General features: G+C 49.9%; 1 protein-coding gene across 7 annotated transcripts in view; it reads left to right on the top strand.

Moving 5' to 3' along the window:
- ODAD1 (outer dynein arm docking complex subunit 1) overlaps window positions 1-24,796 on the top strand; it is a 31,075-nt gene extending 6,279 nt beyond the window's left edge. The window contains exons 2-16 of one of the 7 annotated variants that reach the window (XM_065926419.1): window positions 289-345; window positions 663-755; window positions 1,973-2,072; window positions 2,230-2,419; window positions 8,950-9,072; window positions 9,364-9,477; window positions 13,408-13,475; window positions 18,699-18,886; window positions 19,127-19,261; window positions 19,591-19,673; window positions 19,769-19,937; window positions 22,479-22,642; window positions 22,739-22,842; window positions 23,403-23,481; window positions 23,778-24,796. In XM_065926419.1, coding sequence (XP_065782491.1) covers window positions 686-755; window positions 1,973-2,072; window positions 2,230-2,419; window positions 8,950-9,072; window positions 9,364-9,477; window positions 13,408-13,475; window positions 18,699-18,886; window positions 19,127-19,261; window positions 19,591-19,673; window positions 19,769-19,937; window positions 22,479-22,642; window positions 22,739-22,842; window positions 23,403-23,481; window positions 23,778-24,287 — 2,097 coding nt within the window. In that variant the 5' untranslated portion in view covers window positions 289-345; window positions 663-685 and the 3' untranslated portion in view covers window positions 24,288-24,796. Of the gene's footprint in view, window positions 1-163; window positions 346-662; window positions 756-1,972; window positions 2,073-2,229; window positions 2,420-8,949; window positions 9,073-9,363; window positions 9,478-13,407; window positions 13,476-18,698; window positions 18,887-19,126; window positions 19,262-19,590; window positions 19,674-19,768; window positions 19,938-22,478; window positions 22,643-22,738; window positions 22,843-23,402; window positions 23,482-23,777 lie in introns of those variants that run through there. The other 6 variants (XM_065926421.1, XM_065926423.1, XM_065926418.1 and 3 more) reach the window with 6 other exon arrangements.
- The last annotated feature ends 555 nt before the right edge of the window (window positions 24,797-25,351 follow it).

The following is a 25,351-nucleotide window of genomic DNA, read 5'->3' as shown; positions in this document are numbered from 1 at the left end:
CCTACTGTCCCGCCTTTCACAAGGCTTACGGTTCAGCCCTCACAGGCCCTCCCAGCCCCGCCCCTCGCAGGACTCCTGAAGCCCCGCCCCTCCCAGCCCCCAGCCCCCAGGCCCCAGCCCCGCCCCTCGTAGTGCTCCCCTAACTCATCTGTTCTTAAGCACCTGATCTCCCTGAAGGCCTCGTCGTGGCTTTCTCGGCCCCTCCTCCCCTCCCACGGCCTTCTTCGGTGGCCTTGGTCCCTCCCCGGCTGCTGTCCTCAGACCTTCATTGGCCCCTTATCTCCCCAGTAACCAGACGACAACAGTGAGCTTGGAGTACCCAGGACAGGTCAGGCACTCCAGCAGGTAGGGACCGGGCCTCGCTCTCCTCAGCCGACCGGGATGGGGGTTTCCCCTGCCTCTGTGATGCCTCCTCCCCAAACAGCCCCACCTCGGAGATACCGAGGGTCTAGAGGACCCCGTGTCAGAGTCAGAACCGCGACGCAAGACAGAATGTGAGAGGTGGGAGGTTGGGAGGGGTGTGGGAGAGATCTAACAGGTGTCCCGCTCTGACTCACTGGAGGAATTGAGACTCAAAGAGAGTACCTAATCCCTCGCTATTCATCGCCCACCCTCCTAGCCCTCTCCTCGCCGTCTGAAGGGTTCCTGTGTCGCCCCTACAGGAGCCTCACCCTCTTTGGCCAAGATGCCTTTTGGACTCTCGGCTGGGAGCACTCGTTCCGAGGATGGAAGTGAGGCCTTCCTGGAGGGAATGGGTAATTGCTGCATTCTTTATTTCATCCATTCTTTTCCTCGGTTTTCCCATGTTTCAGATCCTGTGCAGCGGGGCCCCGGGGACCGGGAGGGTTTTCAGGAGCGCTCTCTAGTGGCTAAATACACTTCCTCCAGAATGGAGGTGGAGCCGGGCGGGGGAGTGGGATGACCAGGAAGACTTCCTGCAGAAGTTTGAGTGAGGCCCTGAACTTCTCCCAGGACTTACCAACAGGAGACAGAAAGGAAGAGTGTTTCTGCAGAGAGAACAGGATGTGACTAGAGCAAGGTTTCTTTACCTCCACATCGTTGACCCTTGGGGTCAGATGTCAGATCATTCTTGGATATTAGGGGGAGGGTTCTGTGCGCTGGAGGATGCTCAGTGCTTCCCTGGCTTCTACCCACTGCATGCCGGTAGTACCCTCCCGACCCTCCCCTACCCTGTAGCAATCAAAGGTGTCTCCAGACACGGCCAAAGGGGGCAGAATTGATCCTGGTTGAGAACCAGTGGGCCGTGGTGGGTGGGGAGCTAGTGGATGGGACCAGAGAGGTGGGTAGGGTCGGGTTTGTGGGGCCTGGAACCCCAGGGCTGTGGAGCTGCAGCTTTGGAGGTACTGGGGCACAGGGAGGTCTGTGACCACTCTAGGCATGGAAAGACCGTCTGGAGCTGTGAAGGGAGGCCAGGAGGTTGGGGAGGAGGCTGGGGTGATGGGGTGATGGTCCAGGCAGGGGGGGATGAAGCCTGAGCCAAGGGGATGAGCTGAGAGTGAGGAGGCGGGAGGGTGGGGCTGAGGAAGGGTGGTGGTGGGGTTGAACAGGAGGGATGTAACAAGAAAAGTGTCCCTCCCGCCCCGGGGAGGGGGGCTTGGCACATGTCCTCAGCTTTACCAAGTTCTAGGTCCTGTGCTTCTGGTCCCTGAGGACTGTGAGGCTTCCCTGCAGTGCCCTCTGGTGGGGAAACAGATGCATGCCCAAACCCTGGATAGAAGTGGGTTTAGGGGGAAAAATGGGAGATTAGCTTAGGGTACAGGCAGTATGCAGGGATGAGGAAGCTTGAGAGATACAGGAACTGAGACGCAGCCCTAAAGTGGTGCGGGGGACTGGGTCTGCAGTTCAGCTGCAGCTGGTGAGCCCCTAAGGGAACCAGGATTCCTAGGGTTTGGAGAGGGAGGGGCTGGGACCTGGATTCCTACTGAGTCCCTTGCCTGGTCCAATGCTTCAGTAGACTGGGAGCTGAGCCGACTGCAGCGACAATGCAAAGTGATGGAAGACGAAAGGCGAGCCTACAGCAAAGAAGTCCATCAGCGAATCAACAAGCAGCTGTGAGCCTGGGTCCCTGGAGCCGCGGAGGGGGCTGTTAAGGAGGTGGGGGGTTGCATTCTTGGGTCTAAGAGGGGAGGGCAGGCTCAGCGTGTCTGGACTTCAGTGATCCGAGCTCTGCCCCTTTTTGGCTTCCCCTCCCCCTCCCTGCCTGGGCAGTGAGGAGATCCAGCGCCTGGAGGGGGTGAGACACAAACTGCGGGTGCAGATCAGCATTGCCCAGAGCCAGGTCAGGAGGCTGCGGGACAGTGAGAGGCTGGAGAACATGGGTCACCTGCTCAAGTGCCAGGTCCAGGTGCAGGCCGAGGTCAAGGAGCTGCAGGCGCAGAACCAAGCCCTGGACAGGCAGGTGGGTCCTGGGACCAGACTCGGTGGATCCTACTCAGGGGCAAGTGTCATAACCTCTTTGAGCCTCACCTTCCTCATCTGAAAAATGGGGTTATTGAAAGCATCCTCTCAAGGGAGTTTGTGTTCAGGCTCCCATAGGAATTATGAGTCTTTACTGCTTAGCACAGCCTCATGCCTTCAAAAAGGCGGTTAAGAGGGAAAAAGTCACCTTCTGGAGTCAGTGCACCCTGCATTATAATAGAATTCTTGTCCAGGCGCATCAGAGCTGTGTGACCGTGGGCAAGTCTACTTCTCTTCGGGCCCTAGTTTCTTCATCTGCAAAAAGAGAATGTAGGTAACGCTGCAGAGTCTAGACCGATTTTTCATCCTGTTGGCTTCAAGATCCTGCTATTTGACCCTGGAAACAATGTGACTTTTCTAGGCTAGTGTTCTTTTCAGTTTTTAGGACCAGGACTCACTGTGACACAGTTCATATACAAAGAGATGCATATGGATGTAAACACACACACATATAAATACATCAGAAACAAAAGTTTCCCCAAATCTTCTCCACATGGGATCCATTCTATTTTCTTTCTCTTTTTTTCCCATTCTATTTTCAATTCTACTCTTCATTTTCAGAAGTTGCTTGCAAAAAGAAAAAGTTGCTTGCCAAAGGACTTCCCTAGAGGTCCAGTGGTTAAGACTTTGCCTTCCAAAAAAAAAATAAATAAATAAGACTTTGCCTTCCAATGCTGGGGAGTCCTGGTTCAGTCCCTGGTGGGGGAGCTGAGACCCCTCATGCCTTGGGCCCAAAAAACAAAACATAAAACAGAAACAATATTATAACAAATTCAATAAAGATTTTAAAAATGGTCTACATCAAAAAATCTTAAAAAGTTGCTTGCTAAGACCAAAAGATTTCTTGCACACTACTGGATCACAAATAGGAGACTGAAAGTTAGATATCTTGGTGGGCTGTATTAGTTTGCTATTGCTGCTGTAACAAATTACCACTCACTTGACTTAAAGTAATACCAATGAATTATCCTGCAGTGCTGGAGGACAGAAATCCAAAATGAGTTTCACTGGGCTAAAATCAAGGTGTTAGCGGGCTGTGTTCCTTAGAGCCTTCAGGGGAGACTCCATTTCCTGCTTTTTTCCTGCTTCTAGAAGCTGCCTGCATTCCTTGGTTTATGGCTCTTTTCTTTTAAAATATTTTTATTCTTAAAATTATTTATTTTATTTTGATAGTGCCGGGTCTTCATTGCTGTTCTCGGGTCTTCTCTGGTTGCAGCAATCAGGGGCTACTCTCTAGTTACAGTGTATGGGCTTTCCCTTGTCATGGCTTCTCTTGCTGTGGAGCATGTCTATGGTATGTGGGCTTCAGTAGTTGTGGGCACAGGATTAGCTGCCCAGAGGCATGTGGGATCTTAGTTCTCCAACCAGAGGTTGAACATGTGTTCTCCTGCATTGGCAGGCAGATTCCTAAACCCTGGACCGCCAGGGACGTCCCTATGGCTCCTTTCTTTATCTTCTTAGCCAGCAATGACCGGTTGATCTTTCTCAAGCTGCATCACTCTGATGCCTTTGTTATCTCTTCTCCTCTGATTCTGACTCTCCTGCTTCCCTCTTTCACTTGTAAGGACCTTTGTTATGATATTGAGCTCATCCAGACAATTCAGGAGATTATCCTTGAGTCATCTCAATATCCTTGGCTTTATCACATCTATAAAGTCCTTTTTGCCTCTTCAAGTGACAGAGTCACAGGTTCTAGGAATCTGGATGTGGACATCTGGGCAGGAGAGTGGGGGGCTTGTGTGATTTGTCATATGAATTCAGCAGCACCTAAGAACAGCTTCTGAATGCTTACTGCCATTTTCTGAACCTATCACATCAGAAACTGATGATAGACAATCCTTGGATTGTACCAGTTCATAGCAACAATCTATGTAGATATATATATATATATATATATATATATATGATAAAATTCAGCATCCATTCATGTTAAACTATTAGCAATCCAGGAATAAAAGGAAATTCCCCAAATTTGATGAAAGGCAACTATAAAACATCTACAGCAAACATATTTGATAGCAAAACATGTAAAAAAATTCTCCTTGGGATCAGTAACAATATAAAAGTGTTAGCTAGCACCACTTCTGTTTGACATTGTACTGGAATTCCTATCCAGCACAGTATGGGAAGGAAAAAAAAATTAAAACAATTTAAAAATTGGAAGAAATGAAATTGTCAGTATTTGTTGGTGATCTATTTGTGTACATTGAAGGTCCTAAAGAATCTAAAACTAGCTTATAGTTAACAAGGTATTTTAACACTGTGGCTGAAAACAAAGGTTAATGATATTTCCCTGTATTAGCGGTAATTATTAGAAAATTAAAGAAAAAAAAAGACATTTATAATAGTCAAAAGAAGTACCTGTGAAGAAATCTAACGAAAGTATGCAAGACCCCTATAGAATAAATTGTAAAAGGGTATTGAGGAATATTAAAGAATGCTGGGGAAGATTTCCCTGATGCTGGGAAAGATTGAAGGCAAAAGGAGAAGGGGGCAGCAGAGGATGAGATGGGTAGATGGCATCACCAACTCAATGGACATGAATTTGAGCAAACTCCGGGAGATGGTGAAGGAGAGGGGAGCCTGGTGCAGTCTATGGGGTCACAATGAGTTGGACACAACTTAGTGACTGAAGAACAACAAAAGAAGAATTTAATATTTGAATCATCTTTTTTTTTTTTTTTTTTTGGCCGCTCTGCATGGCATGCAGGATCCCCAACCAGGGAGCGAACCTATACCCCCTGCAGTGGGAGAGCAGAGTCTTAACCACTGGATCACCAGCAAAGTCCCAAAGGAGAATTTAATAAATGTAGATGTATACCATGTTCATGGATTGGAAGAGCTAGTGTTATAAAATGTCAGATCTCCAAACTGATTTATAAAATCAATGTAATTCCAATCAAAACAATAAGTTTTTTAGTTTTAATGGATGAAATGGACAAACAGATTCTAAGATTTATAGAGAAGTGAAGTGAACAAGATGACTAAGATTTACTTAAAAGAACAGTTTGGGAATTCCCTGGCAATCCAGTGGCTAGGACTCCATGCTTCCACTGCAGGGGACACAGGTTCAATGCCTGGTCAGGGAACTAAGATCCTGCATGTAATGCAGAGAAGCCAAAAAGGAAAAAATTTAAAAATAAAAAGAGAAAGCCATAGGACTTTCCTGGTGGCTCAGTGGTAAAGAATCCAACTGCCAATGCAGGAGACATGGGTTCGATTCTTGGTCCGGGAAGATCCCACATGCCCTGGGGCAACTAAGCCTTTGTGACACAGCGACTGAAGCCCACTGCCCTGAAGTCTGTGCTCTGCAACAAGCAAAGCCACTTAATGAGAAGCCCTCACACCACAAGCAGAGAGTAGCCCCAATTCTCTGCAACTTGAGAAAGCCTGCAGGCAGGAACAAAGACCCAGCACAGCCCCCCAAAAGAGAAAAGTCATAAGGAGATATCATTACACACTCACTAGATTTTCAAAAGTGAGTGTCCAAATACACCAAGTGCAGGGGAGAGGAGGAACAGTGGGAACTCTTAAAGAACTGCTGGTTCATAAGACCCCACCAGCTGGAGGGAGTCTAAATTGTCATGTGTATTCTGAAAAGTTTTTTCCCTCATAATCTATTAAATTTGAAGAGAGACATACCCTGTGGTCTGGGGATGCATCCACTCCACACAGATGGTCACCAGAAAAAGTCTTGGGCTCCACCTGACCATGACACTCATAGGATCCAATAGGCTGTCACTTGGCACCAGGTTCACTTAACTCTGCAGAAGGACAGAGGACAGGAAACAGCAGCATCTTTGCACGACAGCATCCAGTGCATCTTCCTTGAGTATTCAGGGGATATGTCTCAGCATCTTCAGTTGGACGACACCATATGGGTGGGTGTTGCCCACCCTGCCATGGGGATTTTTTTTATATTCAACACGAGCCACCACTTGTAACCAATTATCAGAGCAGCTTGTAAGACCCCACCAGGAATATATTATGTTATAAGAAACACCCCACAAGGAAACCAGTTTTCTATTCATTCATGATCACATAAGCCTCCAGGGTCTACAAGTCCACTCACAGTCCTTCCAGTCCGATATAGTTCACAATCAGGGGCCACCTTTATAATAAACATTGTTGCCTGGGAACCACAGCTGGCATTCTGTATTTACCTTAAACCCAGTATGTTTCCATGGAAATGGTGTTAGAAGGAAGTAAACCAAAGTCATCCCCCAGTAGAAATTGGATTAGATTTGTCAGTAACCCATCCTCCCACCCAACAATGCCACTTCTGATATATACCCTGGAACTAGGATTCATGAAAAAGTGTTGATAGATGCATTATTCATATCATCTAGCTCCAGATTATCCCAAATGTACATTAATATTTGAATGAATAAATTGTGGTATATTTTTATAATGACATAATATCTGTGTGTGTGCTCAGTCACTCAGTTGTTTCTGACTCTTTGCGACCCTGTGGACTGTAGCTCACCTGCCTCCTCTGTCCGTGGGATTTCCCAGGCAAGAATACTGGAGTGAGTTGCCATTTCCTTCTCCAGGGGATCTTCCCCACCCAGGGAGCAAACTCTGGTCCTCTGCATTGGAAGTGCAGGGTTGTAACCACTGGACCACCAGGAAGGTCCCTACTACATCATTTCATATAAGAGACTTGAGCATCCTTGGATTTTGGTGTCTGAGGGGAGTCCTGGAACTAATCTGTGAATACTGAAGAAGACTGTAATTTTTCTGCAGAACTGGGAAACTAGTATAATCGTCAATTTTAAGCTACCAGCGATTGAACTCATGTACTTCCTGAAAATGTAACTTGAGCTCTCAAGCACTGTCTGAGGAGCCCCAGTATTGCACTGCTAACAACTCTATTATAGCAGCTTGGCTGAACAACCCAGTAAGGGTTTGCATCATAACAACCTAGAAACCACTTAAAAAAATACACACACACACACACACACACACACACACACACACACACACATAAGTTGAAGAAAATCGTGTTTAGTTTTTAAAAACCACAATTACCTGTGGGATGTTTGTGCCTTTGGGGCGCTGTGCAGCTTTTCAGATCTTGGTTAGATTGGACTCACCACTCATTCCATACTGACTTCTGTGTAGCACTTGCTTTCTTTTTTCAAACTGAAATTTTACTGAGATAAGGATAGATTCACAAGCAGAGAAAAGTCCTTGTATGGTTTGCCCAATTTCTCTCAATGGCACCATTTTGGAATTTTGATTCTTTTTTTTTTAATTGCAGCAACTGCTAAAAACTGTTTCAGAAATATGTATCGTCCAAAGGAATGTAGTGCCACATCCTGTTGAACCTGGGAACGACCTTGAGCTCCAAGTTCATGTGGTGTCTGACCAATGTCCATGTGTCTCCCTCAAATTTTAAAATATCCCTATGGTTGTCCCTTTGAGTTTGCTGCAACGCTCTGGAGTGCCTTGGCGCATATATTCATTTCCTAGAGTGGCTTACATGACAGAAATTCATTGTCACACGGTTCTGGAGGCCAGGAGTCCATAATCAGGATGCGGGCAGGACTGGTTCCTTTGGAAGCCTTGAGAATCTGTTCTGTGTCTCTTGCCTACGTTCTGCTGGTCTAATGGAGATCTTTGGCATTCTTTGTGTGTAGAAGCATCACTCTGATCTTTGTCTTCATCTATTTTTTTCTTCCCTTTAAAAAAAAGATTTTATACAATTTTAAAGGTTATACTCGAGGAGATGTTTGTCCAGGGGCAAGCATTTGCAGCAAGGGGTCCCAGGTCCCAGTCTATCTCACTCTCAGACTCTTGTCTCCACCTTGTCCACTGTGAGTGGTGACTTATCCACCCAGATCACACGTTTCTCCCAAAATACCAGAAAGGATTCAGGCTGGCTCAGCTTGGGGCACACATCCATCTCTAAATGGATTATCTTGGGGCTTCCCTGGTGGCTCAGTGGTAAAGAATCTGCCAGCCAATGCAGGAGACACGGGTTTGATCCCTGATCCGGGAAGATCCCACGTGCTGCAGAGCAACTAAACCTGTGCGTCACAACTACTAAGCCTGCGCTCTAGAGCCCAGGAGCTGCAACTATTGAAGTCTGTGAACCCTAGAGCCCGTGCTCTGCAACCAGAGAGGCTACCGCAAGGAGAAGCCTGCTCCCCGAAACTAGATAAAAGCCTGTGCAGCAGTGAAGACCCAGCCCAGCCAAAAATAAATAAAATTTAAAAAAAAAAAAAAAAAGGATTATCTAGACCTGGGTCTGTGGCCAGCAGGGCGGCTTCTTATGGTTGGAAGCCAGACCCACATGGAAGATTGGGTACTGATCTCAGAAGGGGGTCCAGCTGATGGCCAGGCACACAAGGACTGCTCCTATCAACCGCCCTCAGTCACTCACCCTCCCATTCACCTCCTCCCTCCCTCCCTCCCTCAATCTCTCCCACATTTTGTCAACCAACAGGTACCACCCTCTTTCCCCAGATCCAGGAATGGGAGAGCCGGAACTCTGCCCACAGCAAGAATGCCAGGTCTCCAGGATGCGTCCAGGATCACAAGGTCAAGAGCCAGCGAAGGATCAAGAGTCTCGAAAACCAGCTGGACAAGGTGAGGGTCCGCCTCTGGGCTGTCCCCAGGTCCGAGCTCTGGGGTTTAGGGGAAGACCTGAGCATAGGAGTCAAGTTTTGGAAATGGTGGACCAGGTCAGGAGACACGATCCTGGAGGGATGGAGGGTCCCCTTGGGAAGGAGGCTGATGCTTGGATCCTTGGTGACACTCTCGGGGTCCCCAAATTGAGAACGGGCCCCCAGTCTGGCAAGTGCCGTCTCCTCTGCTGAAAGTGGAGAATGGAGGCAGGCTGGGTGTCGGACAGGCTCTCAGCACCCTCTCCCACCCCAGGTCATCTGTCGCTTTGACATCCAGCTGGCTCAGAACGCAACCTTGAGGGAGGAGCTAGATCTCCTGCGGATCGAGAGGAACCGCTATCTGAACGTGGACCGCAAGCTCCAGAAGGTCAGTGACCCTGAAGCCCAGGAGCCCTTGGCCCAGCCCGCGAGGAGGGGAGGATGCAAGAGTCACCCTGCCTTCTCCAACCCTCCCGCCTCAAGTGCAGAACCGCCCAGAACCACGGATTTACTTGAGTTTGGAGGGAATGGAGACCTGAAAATGTTCCAACAAAGACAACTGCCTCAGATGGAAGCAGAGATGTCACTTTGAGTGTCATCAACAGGGCAACAAAGGCTCTGGCCAGACCATTTACATTCCACGCGTTTCTCAATAAGCCTTGAAATTCTTTGAAGAACCCTCCCTTCCTCCCTCCGCCTCCCTCCCTTCATTTTTTCTCTTCCCCCTCTCTAAATTTTACTTTGAAATAATTGCAAATCTGCAGAAAAGGTGCAGAAATAGTACAAAGAACTATCAATCCTTCACCAAGACTGGTAATTTGCCATTTTACCCTTTCTCTGTCTGTCTTTCTCTCTCTGGGTAATTGTTTTTTACTGAAAATAACATTGTCAGAATTTGAGAGCTCGATGTAGACATTACAGAACGTCATTAAGAACGTCAGTGCTTATTTCCTAAGCACGAGACCATTTTCTTACATAAAAAAAGTGCCCTTGCCCAAATCAGGAGCTTGAACATTGTTACAGTTCTAAATAGTCCATATTTAAAGTTCATGATTATTCCAACAGCATCTCGTGATAGTTAATTTAATTATTCTGCTGCAGGCTCTTGGCCAAGATCCCACACTGCGTTTGGTTGTCCTGGCTCCCTTTATCTACACTTCTTTGTCTCCATGACTTTGACATTTTGGGAGTACCCAACCCAGCTGTGCTGTGGGATATCCCTCAATGTGGGCTTATCTGATCTTTCTCCATGATTAGATTCAAGCTGTGCATTTTAGGTGAAATACCACTGAGGTGGTATTGTGTCATTTGTGGGCATTACACCAGGAGCATGTAACATCAGTTTGTCCTGTAATTAGTGATGTTGACCTTGATCGCTTTGTCAGCCAGTTTTCTCCAATAGAGAGTTTCCCTCTTTGTAATGAATAGGTCCAGGGAGATTCTTTGAAACCGTGTAAATATCCTATTTCCCAACACATTTCCACTCTAGCCTCTCATAATGATGATTTTTGTCTGAATAATTATTACTGTGCATGCGTGCATTGTGTCCAACTCGTTGCAATCCCGTGGACTGTAACCCGCCAGGCTCGTCTCTCCGTGAGATTTCCCAGGCAAGAATACTGGAGTGGGTTGCCATTTCCTTCTCCAGGGGAATCTTCCTGACCCAGGGATCGAACCAGAGTCTCCTGCATTGGCAGGTGAGATCTTTACCACTGAGACACCTGAGAAGTCCAATTATTACTGTAATGGCTGCCAAAGAGTGATTTTTCTAACTCTGTCATTTCTTCTTCCTTTAGAAAATGGCATTTTACTTAAGGAAGAACTTAAGTGTATTTGTGGGTTGTCAGTTAGCATTCATGTATTCTTACTTTATGAGTTATAATCCGTAGTGCTCATTACTTATTATGATGCTCAAATTGTCCCAGACTTCTCTGGTGGGAGTGCCCTCAAGCTGGTTTTTTTTAAAAGCCCATTGTTTCCGCCCCCGCCCCCCTCAACCCCGAGGACTTCCTTGTTTTCTGGCACAAGAAGATAGTCCAGACTTTCTTGTACTTGTTCTGCCTTAACTCTTGAGTTAGTGTTTCTCCAAAGAGTCCTGGTTCTTCCCAGTGGAAAGTAGGTGCTGAGAAACCAAAATATAGGCTCTAGGAGTCCTCACTGCTACTGGGGTGTCCCTGACTTGAGGCCCTTTCTCTGAGGAGGGCTAGGAAACACACACAAGTTTTAAAATCATGAGTTTGCATCAGTGTCTTTCATTCTGGCCCCAGCACCACTGCCTTATTCCTGAACACTCCCCATTTTATCTTTGTTTTCCCCCACAGTGGGAACTCTAGCTGCCAATAGCATTGATAAACGTACTTATGTTCTACCCTACAAAATACCCAAGAGAGGTTCAGAGTTGTTACAACTGTACTAACAACCCTTGAACATGAGAGTTCACAATTCATTTGCTGATTGTTTTATCCTCTATCTATCCATCCATCCATCTACACCTTATTCATAAGTTACTAGGATTAATTCCTATTTTTTCTTGGTCTTCTTTGTGGTTCTGTTCTTTGAAATATAGTTAGGTTCATTTGTTTCTCTTTGTATTTGGTTTTAGTTCTGTTCCCTATTCTTGTTGATTGAATTTTCTTTGTGAACACGTAAACCATTGACGGGTTCCCAAATCAAAACTATTCCCTGATCCAGTGGCTAAGACTCCGCATTCCCAATGCGGGTGCTGGTGTTCCATCCCTGGTCAGGGAACTAGATCCCACATGCTGCAACAAAGATCGAAGATCCCAAGTTCTGCAACTAAGACCAGGCATAGCCAAATGAATAAATAAATTTAAAAAACTATTCCAAAGGTTTCCAACAGAAACATCATTTCTTCTATCCATTCCCACTCAGCCCCCATAGTTCCTGGTTCTCGGTTTCTTGTTGCAAAAGGGTGTGTGTCACCGAGGAAACCAGATCTGAAAGAGACACGTGCACCCCAATGTTCATCGCAGCACTGTTTATAATAGCCAGGACATGGAAGCAACCTAGATGCCCATCAGCAGATGAATGGATAAGGAAGCTGTGGTACATATACACCATGGAATATTACTCAGCCGTTAAAAAGAATTCATTTGAATCAGTTCTAATGAGATGGATGAAACTGGAGCCCATTATACAGAGTGAAGTAAGTCAGAAAGATAAAGAACATTACAGTATACTAACACATATATACGGAATTTAGATAGATGGTGGCGATAACCCTATATGCAAAACAGAAAAAGAGACACAGAAATACAGAACAGACTTTTGAACTCTGGGGGAGAACGTGAGGGTGGGATGTTTTGAAAGAACAGCATGTATATTATCTATGGTGAAACGGACCACCAGCCCAGGTGGGATACATGAGTCAGGTGCTCGGGCCTGGTGCACTGGGAGGACCCTGAGGAGTCGGGTGGGGAGGGAGGTGGGAGGGGGGATCGGGATGGGGAATACATGTAACTATATGGCTGATTCATGTCAATGTATGACAAAACCCACTGAAATGTTGTAAAGTGATTGGCCTCCAACTAATAAAATAATATAAAAAAAAAAAAAAAAAAAAAAAAAAAAAAAAAAAAAAAAAAAAAAAAAAAAGGGTGTGTGTGTGTGTGTGTGTGCGTGCATATACATATATAGGGGCTTCCCAGGTGGCGCTAGTGGTAAAGAATCTGCCCACCAATGCAGGAGGTGCAAGAGACATGGGTTCAATCCCTGCTTCAGGAAGATCCCCTGGAATAGGAAATGGCAACCCACTCCAGTATTTTTGCCTGGGAAATCCCATGGACAAAGGAACCTGGTGGGCTACAGTCCATGGGGTTGCAAAGAGTTGGACACGACTGAGGATGCACGCAACATATATGTATATGTGTTTATATACATTAGTACATACATATACATTATATGTGTAAAAATATATACATGTAATTTCCTCCCTTCTCTCTTCTGAAAGAACCCTTTTTACCCATAACTCTGCACAGACACTTCCACAGAACTAGGAAACAGATTAGTGTGGTCACAATTTTGAAATTCACACAAATTTTTGACCCTACCAGAAAGTTAGGTCAGCACTCTTAGGAATATCCTGAGTTGGGTGTTTCCCTGCATTCCTGGTCATCAGTTTGGCTTTCCTCTCACTTGGTACCTCCTTGAAAACCCTTTCATGGGTTGCCGCTAACTAGAAAGGACCACATTTCTAAGGCACAGGAAACCCACTTCTTATTGGGGAGATACAGGCTCAAAGGAAAGCCTTCCAGTGGCGAGGGCGTCAGAAGTCGCCTCAGTCTTGTTCTCTTGGCAGGAGATCCAGCTCCTGAAGGACTCAGTCAGGAACCTCATGGTCTCCTCCACCTCCGCCTACACTGTCAGGTAGGGCCCCAGGAGGCGTCCTAGACCAGTCCACGCATTTTCTTAAGAAAGTGGTGGGAAGATCCCCACCTCATGAAATGGATTGTCAGAATCCACCTCCCCCCCTTTTCATAAGATGCCCCTTCCTTGCCCCTCCTCCACCAATTTTCCAGCTCCTTGGTCAAGGTCCTTCTTCTTGGGTATATGAATTAACCTTTTGGCCCCTGTCTTTCATGGCACATAGCACATAGGGATGTAGAGAAACTTAAGGGGAGTTCCCCAGTGGTCAAGTGGTTAGGATTCCAGGCTTTCATTGCCAAGGCCCTGGTTCAATTCCTGGTTGGGGAAACTGAGCTCCCACTAGCCCCGTGGTGCTACCAATAAACAAACAAATAAATAATAAATAAACAGATTTAAGTAAGCTCAGGTCGCAGCAGGCCAGGAACGTAGGAAGCATTGATTCAGTTCAGTTCAGTAGCTCAGTCATGTCCGACTCTTTGCAACCTCATGAACTGCAGCACACCAGGCCTCCCTGTCCATCACCAACTCCAGAAGTTTACCCAAACTCATGTCCATTGAGTCAGTGATGCCATTCAACCATCTCATCCTCTGTTGTCCCCTTCTTCTCCTGCCCTCAATCTTTCCCAGCATTAGGGTCTTTTCAAATGAGTCAACTCTCCACATTAGGTGGCCAAAGTATTGGAGTTTCAGCTTCAACATCAGTCCTTCCAATGAACACCCAGGACTGATCTCCTTTAGGATGGACTAGTTGGATCTCCTTGCAGTCCAAGGGACTCTCAAGAGTCTTCTTCAACACCACAATTCAAAACCATCAATTCTTTGGCGCTCAGCTTTCTTTATAGTCCAACTCTCACATCCATACATGACCACTGGAAAAACCAGAGCCTTGACCAGATGGACCTTTGTTGACAAAGTAATATCTCTGCTTTTTAATATGCTGTCTAGGTTGGTCATAACTTTCCTGCCAAGAGGTAAGCGTCTTTTAATTTTATGGCTGCAATCACCATCTGCAGTGATTTTGGAGCCCCCCAAAATAAAGTCAGCCACTGTTTCCACTGTTTCCCCATCTATTTGCCATGAAGTGATGGAACTGGATGCCATGATCTTAGTTTTCTGAATGTCGAGCTTTAAGCCAACTTTTTCACTCTCCTCTTTCATTTTCTTTTCTTTTTTTTTTTCCTCTTTCATTTTCATCAAGAGGCTCTTCTTCATTTTCTCCCATAAGGGTGGTGTCATCTGCATATCTGAGGTTATTGATCTTTCTCTTGGCAATCTTGATTCCAGCTTGTGCTTCTTCCAGCCCAGCATTTCTCATGATGTATTCTGCATATAAGTTAAATAAGCAGGATGACAATATATAGCCTTGACTTAGTCCTTCTCCTATTTGGAACCAGTCTGTTGTTCCATGTCCAGTTCTAACTGTTGCTTCCTGACCTGCATACAGGTTTCTCAAGAGGGAGGTCAGGTGGTCTGGTATTCCCATCTCTTTCAGAATTTGCCACAGTTTGTTGTGATCCACACAGTCAAAGGCTTTGGCATAGATAATAAAGCAGAAATAGATGTTTTTCTGGAACTCTTTTGCTTTTTCAATGGTCCAGCAGATGTTGGCAATTTGATCTCTGGTTCCTCTGCTTTTTCTAAAACCAGCTTGAACATCTGGAAGTTTACGGTTCACGTATTGCTGAGGCCTAGCTTGGAGAATTTTGAGCATTACTTTACTAGCATGTGAGATGAGTGCAATTATGCAGTAGTTTGAACATTCTTTGGCATTGCCTTTCTTTGGGATTGGAATGAAAACTGACCTTTTTCAGTCCTGTGCCCACTGCTGAATTTCCAAATTTGCTGACATATTGAGTGCAGCACTTTCACTGCATCATCTTTTAGGATTTGAAATAGCTCAACTGGAATTCCATGACCTCCACTAGCTTTGTCCATAGTGATGCTTCCTAAGGCCCACTTGACTTCACATTCCAGGATGTCTGGCTCTAGGTGAGTGATCACACCATCATGATTATCTGGGTCATGATCTTTTTTGTACAGTTCTTCTGTGTATTCTTACCACCTCTTCTTAATATCTTCTGCTTCTGTTAGGTCCATACCATTTCTGTCCTTTATTGAGCCCATCTTTGCAAGAAGTGTTCCCTTGGTATCTCTAATTTTCTTGAAGCGATCTCTAGTCTTTCCCATTCTGTTGTTTTCCTCTATTTCTTTGCACTGATCACTGAGAAAGGCTTTCTTATCTCTCCTGGCTATTCTTTGGAACTTTGCATTCAGATGGGTATATCTTTCCTTTTCTCCTTTGCTTTTCACTTCTTTTCACAGCTATTTGTAAGGCCTCCTCAGATAGCCATTTTGCTTTTTTGCATTTCTGTTTTGGGGGGATGGTCTTGATCCCTGTCTCCTGTACAATGTCACAAACCTCCGTCCATAGTTCATCAGGTACTCTGTCTATTAGATCTAGTCCCTTAACTCTATTTCTCACTTCCACTGTATAATCATAAGGGATTTGATTTAGGTGATACTTGAATGGTCTATTGGTTTTCCCCACTTTCTTCAATTCAAGTATGAATTTGGCAATAAGGAGTTCATGATCTGAGCCACAGTCAGCTCCCGGTCTTGTTTTTGCTGACTGTATAGAGCTTCTTCATCTTTGGCTGCAAAGAATATAATCAGTCCAATTTCGGTGTTGACCATCTGGTGACTTCCATGAGTAAAGTCTCTGTGGTTGGAAGAGGGTGTTTGCTTTGACATTTATCAATGTTGGTTGAAAAAGACAGAGATTCCCTCAAGACACCTTCAGGTAAAGGGTCATGTTGTATGGAAGCTAGAAGCCCCAGCTGCTCAGCTGATGGGCGTCTCTCTCTGCCTCTGGGCTCTCGTGGGCTCTACACTCTCGCTCTCCTGTCCCATCTCTACTCCTTTCTAAGCTTCAGCGCTGTTCTCTTACTCCAAGGGGTTTCTTAGCTTCTATTCAGTATCTTGTTTCTACCCCACGACTTCTGCTTATCATGGTTTGTGATTCCATGAGACGTTGGCTCTAGCCCAAATCTACCTTAAGGTTTCTATAATCTTTCTTTCTTTGTTCTTTCTCTCTTTTTGCTTTCTTTCTTTCCTTCTTCCTTCCTTGCTTTGAGTTAAGATGCACATAAAATTCACCGTTACAAAGTGCACCATTCAGAGGCATTCAGTACATTCATAATGCTGTGCACCGTCACTCTGTTCCCATCACCCCGAAAGGGTGTACCCAGCAGGCAGCCGTTCTCTAGTCCCCCTTCTCCAGCCCCCTTGGCAACCTGTCTCCTTGTCATCTGGACGATTCACCTGTACATCTACCTTTCCCTAAATATATCTTTATGTTTCATGGAAATGGAATGATACGACGTGTGATACGACATGTCCTTCTGTGTCTAGCTCCTTTCACTCAGTGTAACACTTTCAAAGGTTCACCCACGTTGTAGCATCTCTCAGAACTTCCTGTATTTTTATGGCTGATTCTTTTTGTTTGTTGTTTAAATTTTACTTCTTTAAAAAACTCATTTATTTTTACTTTTTGGTCACATTGCGTGGTATGTGGGATCTCAATTCACTGACCGTGGATCAAACCTGCGCCCCCTGCAGTGGACACATGGAATCTTGACCACTGAACCGCCAGGGAAGTCTTTTTGTGGCTGATTCTGTCATTTGTTACCTGTGGTCTGCCATGACTTCTTCAGAGCCTCAACTCATGGCCTCTGTTCACGCATAGCTCTGGCTTCCTAACTTGGCCTTCGTAACATGATTTCTTGTGGCTTCTCTCTATACATCCTTTCAGCTTTGGCTTCCTGCTGTCCCCTTCTTAGCATCTCCCAGTGTAAACTCTGAGGAGAGAATCTGACTGGCCCACCTCATCTTTCCTGCCAAGCCCCACTGGTGATGGCCTGATGGCCTGTCTTTGCATCAGAAGCATCTGGCCCCTGCCAACACTTGTCCAGTTGACTGCAGTGGGCAGCCCAGCTGGGTGCAAGGACAGGGTGGTTTCAGCTAGAAGGCAAGAGACAGGTGTCAGGACCAACACTTCTTGTCGGACCAGTGCTTCCTGGCTGGATGACCTGGGCAGGCCGCTTCCCCTCTCTGAACCTCCATTTCCTCTATTGTGACATGGCAATAATAATGGTATCTACCTCATGGACCCCTGGGCTGCTTTAGAACATCTCCTGCAGGGCCTGGCTCTTGGGAAATTGGGTTCCCTCTTCCCGGCCCTTCAGTGGGTCTGGGCCCAAGACACAGAAAGAACTGTGAGTCCTGATGCCTGAGGGACTCCTGGGTGCCAGGAGAAGGCTCCCACCAAGGAGGACTCAGCAGAATTTGAGTAGAGCCAGAAGCTTGTGCCCTGAGTCGAGGCAACTGAAGTTGGCAAAGGCGTGGAAAGGGGAACTAGACTGGTCCATTGGACCTGAGAAGACTGACCTGCTGGTCTCCCCACCTAATGACCCTCTGACCTTTGATCTTGTGACCTGTGACATAGGCTTGGGGCACTCTGATTTCACAGTTGGCTGCACTACTGTTAAAAGCTTCACCTTCAGCCGGGCAGGCAGGCCGGGGGAGTTTCAGTCAGCAGGTGTCCCCAGCATCTTAACAGGGTGAGCACTCAAGTGCTGGTGATGGCACCTGCCTGTCCCACGTTAGGCCCTGCAGGCTCCAAGCTTCTTATCTTTCCAACCACACTACCCACCCCCACCCCAAACTCCAGCACAGTTACCTTATCACCTGGGTCCACCTTTTGGAGTCTGATATCATCTCTAACTGTGTCATCATCGCCTCTTGCCTCCTGCTCCACAGTCACATAATAACGGCCAGGCTTCCCCGATGCCCTGGGCAGACACTGCAGCAGTGCCCCCCAGTGGGCAAGACCATCAGTCACTTACACGGCCCACCCACCAACCCCTCCTCCACCCCCTAATGCCCGGTAACCCCATGCTGACCCACCACTAGGAACCTAGACAGTTCTCTGCCTTTTGTGACAACCTCATTCTGCCCCATCCCTGGGACCCCAGGCTGGCTCTATCCATCTCTGTGACTCCAGGCTGACCTCCCCCATCCCTGAGACCCCAGACTGATAGCTAACCCTGTCCCATTCACCCTCCATCCCCAGGCTGACCCCGTCCATTCCTGGGCCCCAGGCTGACCCCAAATCCAACCTCCTGTCTCCCTGACCCCGGTCTAACCAACCCCCATCCCTTCCAGGGAAGAGGCGAAGACCAAGTTAGGCATGCTTCGGGAGAGAGCTGAGAAGGAGGTGGCCCAGAACGAGACGGAGGTGCAGATCTTGCAGCGGCAGATCGCGCACTTGGAGCACCTGCACCGCTTCCTCAAGCTCAAGAACGGCGACCGGCAGCCGGATTCCGCCATCGTAGAGAAGCGCGAGCAGCGGGGTGAGGCCGGGGATCTCCATCTAGGCCGCCAGCGGGCAGCGCAGCGGAAGGGGCGGGGCCGCCAGCCCCAGGTCTCAGCGTGGGGCGGGGCCCCCATGGAGGGGCGGGACCTCCAGGGCGGGGCTGGGCGGGGTCTGCGCGACTGTGGGGCCGCCCCCTCCCCACCTGCCTCCCGGCCCAGGCCACACCAGGCGCTGGTGGCCGCCCCGATGGCGACTTCACTGTCCCCTCGGCCCCCAGCCCAGGAGGTGGCCGAAGGCCTCCGGAAGACCTCCCAGGAGAAGTTGGTGCTGCGCTACGAGGACGCCCTGAATAAACTGTCCCAGCTGACCGGGGAGACCGACCCGGACTTGCTGGTGGAAAAGTATCTGGAGTGTGAGTACCTGGGGGTGGAGAGGGGCAGGCTCGCGGCCCAGGCCCCCGGAATCCAGTGCAGACTGTGCTCTGTCTTGGTGACCGAGGGCCACAGCTTCGGGCCTGGGGGTTGGGGGGGGGGTCTTCCACCCGCGCTAGAGGGCCCAGTGATCAGGCTCGGCTCTACTGGACTCTTACCGTCTGCCCTGCCTCCGCCACGCTCCTCCTCCCCGTCTTCCCCAATTTCCCTCCTTCCTCATCTCTGGCCTTCTGACCCCTTCCTCCTGTGTGTGTCTCTGCCTGCGCGTCTCTTGTTTCTCCGGACCCTGCCTTTCCCCACTGGCCCCCAGTGGAGGAGCGGAACTTCGCGGAGTTCAACTTCATCAATGAACAGAACTCGGAGCTGGAGCACTTGCAGGAGGAGATCAAGGAGGTGGGCGAGACCCGCCCCCTCCCCATCCCCGACTCCTCTGACCTCATTGTGTCCCCTCTGGAGCTGAGCCCAGCGTCTCGCCCCTTCCCCCGCAGATGCAGGAGGCCTTGGTGAGCGGGCGCCGCAGCGAGGAGGACCGGCGAGCGCAGCAGGAGCAGCAGCGGGCCGAGTTGCAGCAGCGCGTGGACGATGTGCACTCGGAGGCCGACGACCTGGAGGCCCGCTACCACAATTTTCGCGGGCAGCTGGAGAAGCTCAAGACCAGTGAGCCCCGGCCCTGGCTTCTTCTTCTGGGAGGCTGTGATGAGCAGGCGGGGAGCCCTGCCGGGGTTGGCCACGGACAGACATTCCGAGGATCACTTTGTGCATTCCCTTGTCCGTCTGTCCCACGTCCATCCATCCATTCTGCATCCATCCATCCATCCATCTTGCAGCAGCATCCATTCCTCCTTCCAGTGCAGAGGGACAAGAGTCAGGCTGCCCTGGGTCTGAATCCCAGCTCCCCCATCTGTGAACTTTGGTTTGTGGTATCCTCTATCGGAGCCCCCCTGTTAGTGCCTACTTCGTGGGGTTGGCATGAGATCGGTGGGATGACAGATGGAGAGAGACAGGCAGAGGTGGCAGTGGTGATGGGGAGCAAACGGGATGTCCGCCTCGTGCTGCACAGTAGGACCTCAAGTCTTGGTAGACCCTGTTTGCCGCAGCACCAAGCCCTGTGCTAGGTGATGAGGACTGGGCGGGTTGGGGGGCAGGATAAGAGACTGGCTTCTGACAGGATACTCGATAGGATACTCGTAACCCAGGGCTGAGATAGAGGATACCCTGGGGACTGCAGGAATGAGAGGATGCCTTTAAGTCAGCATGGAGTGCAGAATTGGGGGGGAGGGGCAGTGCTCAGTGAAAAAGTGGGGCCCCTTGTTGAAACACCAGCAAGAATTTCAAGTGCCAGCAGCAGAGCCCGTGACACTGGCTCCGTCGGCTCACAGGGGAGGTCTCCTGGGAGCAATGATGCTTGAGGCTGGTTTCAAAGGATGAGTAAGCAAAAACCTGGAGAGGGGAGGAATGCTCCCAGCAGGTGGGGTCCAGGCTTGGAGATGTGTTCAAGGAAGGTAGTAGGTTCTTTGCTCAGAGAGGGGAATGGAAGGGGGTGTGGGTGGGAGCTCAGTTCAGTTCAGTTCAGTCGCTCAGTCGTGTCCAACTCTTTGTGACCCCATGAATTGCAGCACGCCAGGCCCCCCTGTCCATCACCAACTCCCAGAGTTCACTCAAACTCATGCCCATCGAGTTGGCGATGCCATCCAGCCATCTCATCCTCTGTCGTCCCCTTCTCCTCCGGCCCCCAATCCCTCCCAGCATCAGGGTCTTTTCCAATGAGTCAAGTCTTCGCATGAGGTGGCCAAAGTACTAGAGTTTCAGCTTCAGCATCAGTCCTTCCAATGAATACCCAGGACTGATCTCCTTTAGGATGGACTGGTTGGATCTCCTTGTAGTCCAAGGGACTCTCAAGAGTCTTCTCCAACACCACAGTTCAAAAGCATCAATTTTTCGGCACTCAGCTTTCTTCACAGTCCAACTCTCACATCCATACATGACCACTGGAAAAACCATAGCCTTGACCAGACGGACCTTTAAGAGCCTCAAATCCTAAATGGATGTCAGGCTGAGGTTTTTCTCCTGGGAGACTGAGGGGCCTGGGCGGGTTGTAAGCAGAAGAAGGGGGTGAGTAGGAGGGGAGGGGATGAGAATGGAGAGGAGAGGACGGAGCACAGGGGTGTCAGTCTGATAAGGGTGAGGCGCACAGAGGCCCAGCTTGGTGAGGATGAAATGGGAACGTGAGAGAAGGAGCTGCTTTGCAGGGGTGGGGGGTGGATGGTGAGCCTGATCTCAGTGTGAGTGGTATTGCCAGTTGTTCAGGATGGACCCCACGAGGAAACCGTGTTTGTCAGTCTGGAGCTCATGTGGTGGAGGCAGGGCGGGCAGTGGCGCTGTCCTGTGGTTGGGTGCAGATTTCTGTCAAGGTCTTGAGTGCCTTTCACTTCATTCGTGAAACTAGTTAACTAAATACAATAGGGGGCAACTGTGAGAGCGGGTCACACCCACAGCCTCGAGGCTGCAATGAGTTTCCTCTGAATTCTGTGGAGCACAGGTCTGAGTTTCTGCCTGAGAAACACAGCCTGAGCCCTGGACTCGCTGGGCTTGGTGGAATCTGGGTGACTCGAAGCGGTGTGAAGCAGGCTGGCATCGTGGAGCTGTCCTGGTCACGTTTCCCTTTGAGCTCGCTAGCTTTTAAAAAAAAATTTATTTTTTTATGGCTGTGCTGGGTCTTAGTTGCTGTATGGGCTTTTTCGCGAGTTGTGGTGCTCAGGCGTCTCCTTTCGGCGGCTTCTCTTGCTGCGGAGCACAAGCTTAGGGCATGTGGCCTCAGTGGTTGCAGCTCCCTGGCTCTAGAGCACAGGCTCAATAGTTGTGGCCCTGGGTCTGTGTTGTTCCATGGTATGTGGGATCTTGCTGGATCATGGATTGAACCCCTGTCCCCTGCATTGGCAGGCGGATTCTTTACCACTGTGCCACTAGGGAAGGCCCTTCCTCACTTTTTGTTCTCTGTCATCTGGAGCCTGGGGGCCAAGCACCCTGAGATGCCCACCTACCCTCCTCCCCTGGCAGTCTGAACTTGGACAAGTGCCTTTCCATCCTTAAGCCTTGTTTGGTGTCTCCCCAGCCAGGGCAGCAGGGCTTTGAGGAGGAGGAGAGGGCTGGCACCCCCTCGGCACTGGGTCCATGACCACCTGTCCCCTCTGACCCCAGACATCCAGCACCTCTTCACCAGGGTCCAGTGTGATAGCACCCTTATCAATGACCTCCTCGGGGTCAAGACCCACATGAGAGACCGGGACATCAGCCTTTTCCTGAGCCTCATCGAGAAGCGACTGGTGCAGCTCCTGACGGTGCAGGCCTTCCTGGAAACGCAGGTCTTGTGCAGAGGGCATGGGGGGTGGGGAGGGGAGGGAAGGCGCCAGGGCCTTGAAGACGGACCTGAACAGACAGTTGGCTTCTCCACCCTCCAGAACTACACCTCCACCAGCATGCTCAACGCTTCCCTCATGGTGCTGGGCCAGAGCTCTGAGGATTTTCCTAAGAAGGTGGCCCTGCCTCAGCCCCCAGACAACCTGTGAGCCAGAGGGCCAGAGGGAGCGGCTGGGGAGGACGTGCCCTGGGGATGGAGGCGAGATGTGTGGAGGGACAGCTTTTGGGGGGGATCCCCTGGACTAGGGGGGCTTCCCTGGTGGCTCAGATAGTAAAGAATCTGCCTGCAATGCAGGAGACTCAGGTTCGATCCTTGGGTTGGGAAGATCCGCTGGAGAAGGAAATGGCAACCCACTCCAGTATCCTTGCCTGGAAAATCCCATGGACAGAGGAGCCTGGCAGGCTACAGCCCAGGGGGTCGCAAAGAGTCCCTGGCGACTGAGCGACTGACATTATCACTTCCTTGGACTAAAGGGTGGGTGTGGCTCTTGGGGGGTGGGTAGAAGATGAAGCGGGTGCTTTGGGGGAACCAGGAGGAGTAGGGTCTCCGGGGACAATATGGGCGATGGGACCCTGGGTGAACCCGACGGGGAAAAGACGCTCTGACCCCTGCGTGTGGCCGAGGGTCTCGGGACCTTGTAATGAGGAGCCATCGAACTTTCGAGTAGGGACTAGAGTCCCTTCCTGTCTTTTCCCCCACTTCAGGGAGGACCCCCCAGGTTTTGAGGCCAAAGACGACTATCCTTTGAGCAAGGAGGAGCTGCTGAGCTCTGTGGTGAAGGCGGTGAGGATGGGTGCGGGCAGGGGGCGGGGCGCCGGCGGGGCGGGGCCGGGACGTGGTGGGGCGGGGCCGGGACGCTGGCCGGGGCGTGGGCGGGGCGGGGCCGGGACGTGGTGGGGCGGGGCCGGGACGCCGGGCGGGGCGGGGCGTGGGCGGGGCGGGGCGGGGCGGGACGTGGGCGGGGCGGGGCCGGGACGCCGGTCGGGGCGTGGCGTGGGCATGGCGTGGCGGGACGGGTCGTGCCGGGGGCGGGGGCGAGCGCGGCCCTTTCCGCGGGCCCTAACTCACTTCCCCGGCAGCTGGAGGCCCGGGAGCAGTCGAAGGAGCAGCACCTGAAGGAGCTGGTCGAGGGCATCAAGGTGGAGAGCACCCCGAGCATGACCTCTAGCACCCCGAAGGTCAGCTCCAGCTCGCGCCTGGTGACCCAGCGGCCCACTCAAGCCCCCGGGTCCATCATGAGCCACAAGACCAGCGGCATCCTGGTGTCCAGCGGAGGCCGCGCCACCAGCTCCAACGTGGGCCACGTGACCTTCGGGGAGTCCAGCGCCACCACGGGGGTACTGATGTCCAGTCGAGGCTCCACCCCCGGCCGCGTGACCTTCCGATCCCCCAACTCTAGCAGCTACCTGGGGTCCACTGGATACGTGGGGTCCAGCAGAGACCACGAGAGCTTTGAGGCGAGCAAAGGCCCTGGGTCAGAATCGAGCGGAGGCCTCGGGTCCAGCCCCGGCCCTGCCCCCAGCCCCGGCCCTGCCTCCAGCACCGGCCAGACCTCCACCACTAGCAAGGACTCCCGGAACAACTACTAGGGCACCCAACCCCCACCCCGCCCCTGGCTCCTCGCAGGGCCTTCTCAGGGTCTCTGCTTCTTAGGACTCTCCATCTTTCTCACCGAGCTCCGAGCTCCGGGAGAGCTGCCTGCACACCTGTCTCCATCAACCCTTCCCTGTGTTTCTGTGTCTCTTCCTATCGGCCCCTCCCTCAGCAGCCTCCTGGTCTCCCTCTCTGTTTCTGACCTGCCCTTCCCTTTCGGTTGCCGGATTTCCTGTTCTCTGGGTTTCCCACTCCCTGTGTCCCAGTCTTGTCCCCAAGTCTGTCTTTTCATCTCTGCTCTGGCCATCCCTTCCCCTCCTGTTTCAGCTTCCCCATTTCTAACTCCCTCTCCTCACCTCCCTCTCCCAGGCCCTCCTTGCATCTCATGTCCCTGCCTCTGTAGGTCCTTGTTCCTTGTTCCCCTCAAGAGTCCTCAGTACTGACTCGTGGCGGAAGAATGGGGGCAAAGATGTCAGGGCTGGCGTGAGCTGTGACCATAGGGAATAAAAACCAGAGTTTGACTTTTACCTCAGCCTGGTTATGAGTGTATTTGTGTGTGTGAGAGAAAGCTTGAGACATGGCCGCTTCCTCTACCTCTGGCCCAGGGGGAAATGTTTAAGCCTGTTCCTATTCCCTGCCATTCATTCGTTCACTTTTTTTTTCCTGAGACTTCCACATTTCAGGCTCTACTGAGAACTGGGAATTGTATCAGTCAGTCAGGATAGGCTGGGTTATGTTGCAGTAACAAGCAACCTCAGAATCTCTGTGGGGTACCTTTAAAAATTTCAAGGTTCTATTTTGGAATTCTCCATGTCTCAAGAGAGAGGGCTGAAAGCAGCACTGTCAGCCTTGCTTCCTCAAAATTGCACAAGGAAGAAAAAAAAATCCAAATTGCCCCTCAGGTCTTTGATTAATTAGTGATAATCAAAACATAATCAAGAATATAATTAGTGACAACAGGAAGAAAGTCTGAAAGAAAAATAAGGGACCCAGCACACATTTGTTCTCATGATTTCAGTTCAACACACAGCCTTTATAACAATGCTTTAAGAACACAGGA

The sequence above is a fragment of the Muntiacus reevesi genome, chromosome 2 (genome assembly GCF_963930625.1).
Source record: "Muntiacus reevesi chromosome 2, mMunRee1.1, whole genome shotgun sequence".
NCBI classification, from domain to species: Eukaryota; Metazoa; Chordata; class Mammalia; order Artiodactyla; family Cervidae; genus Muntiacus; species Muntiacus reevesi.
Note: the sequence above shows the minus strand (reverse complement) of the source record. Positions and strands in the feature narration are given on the sequence as shown.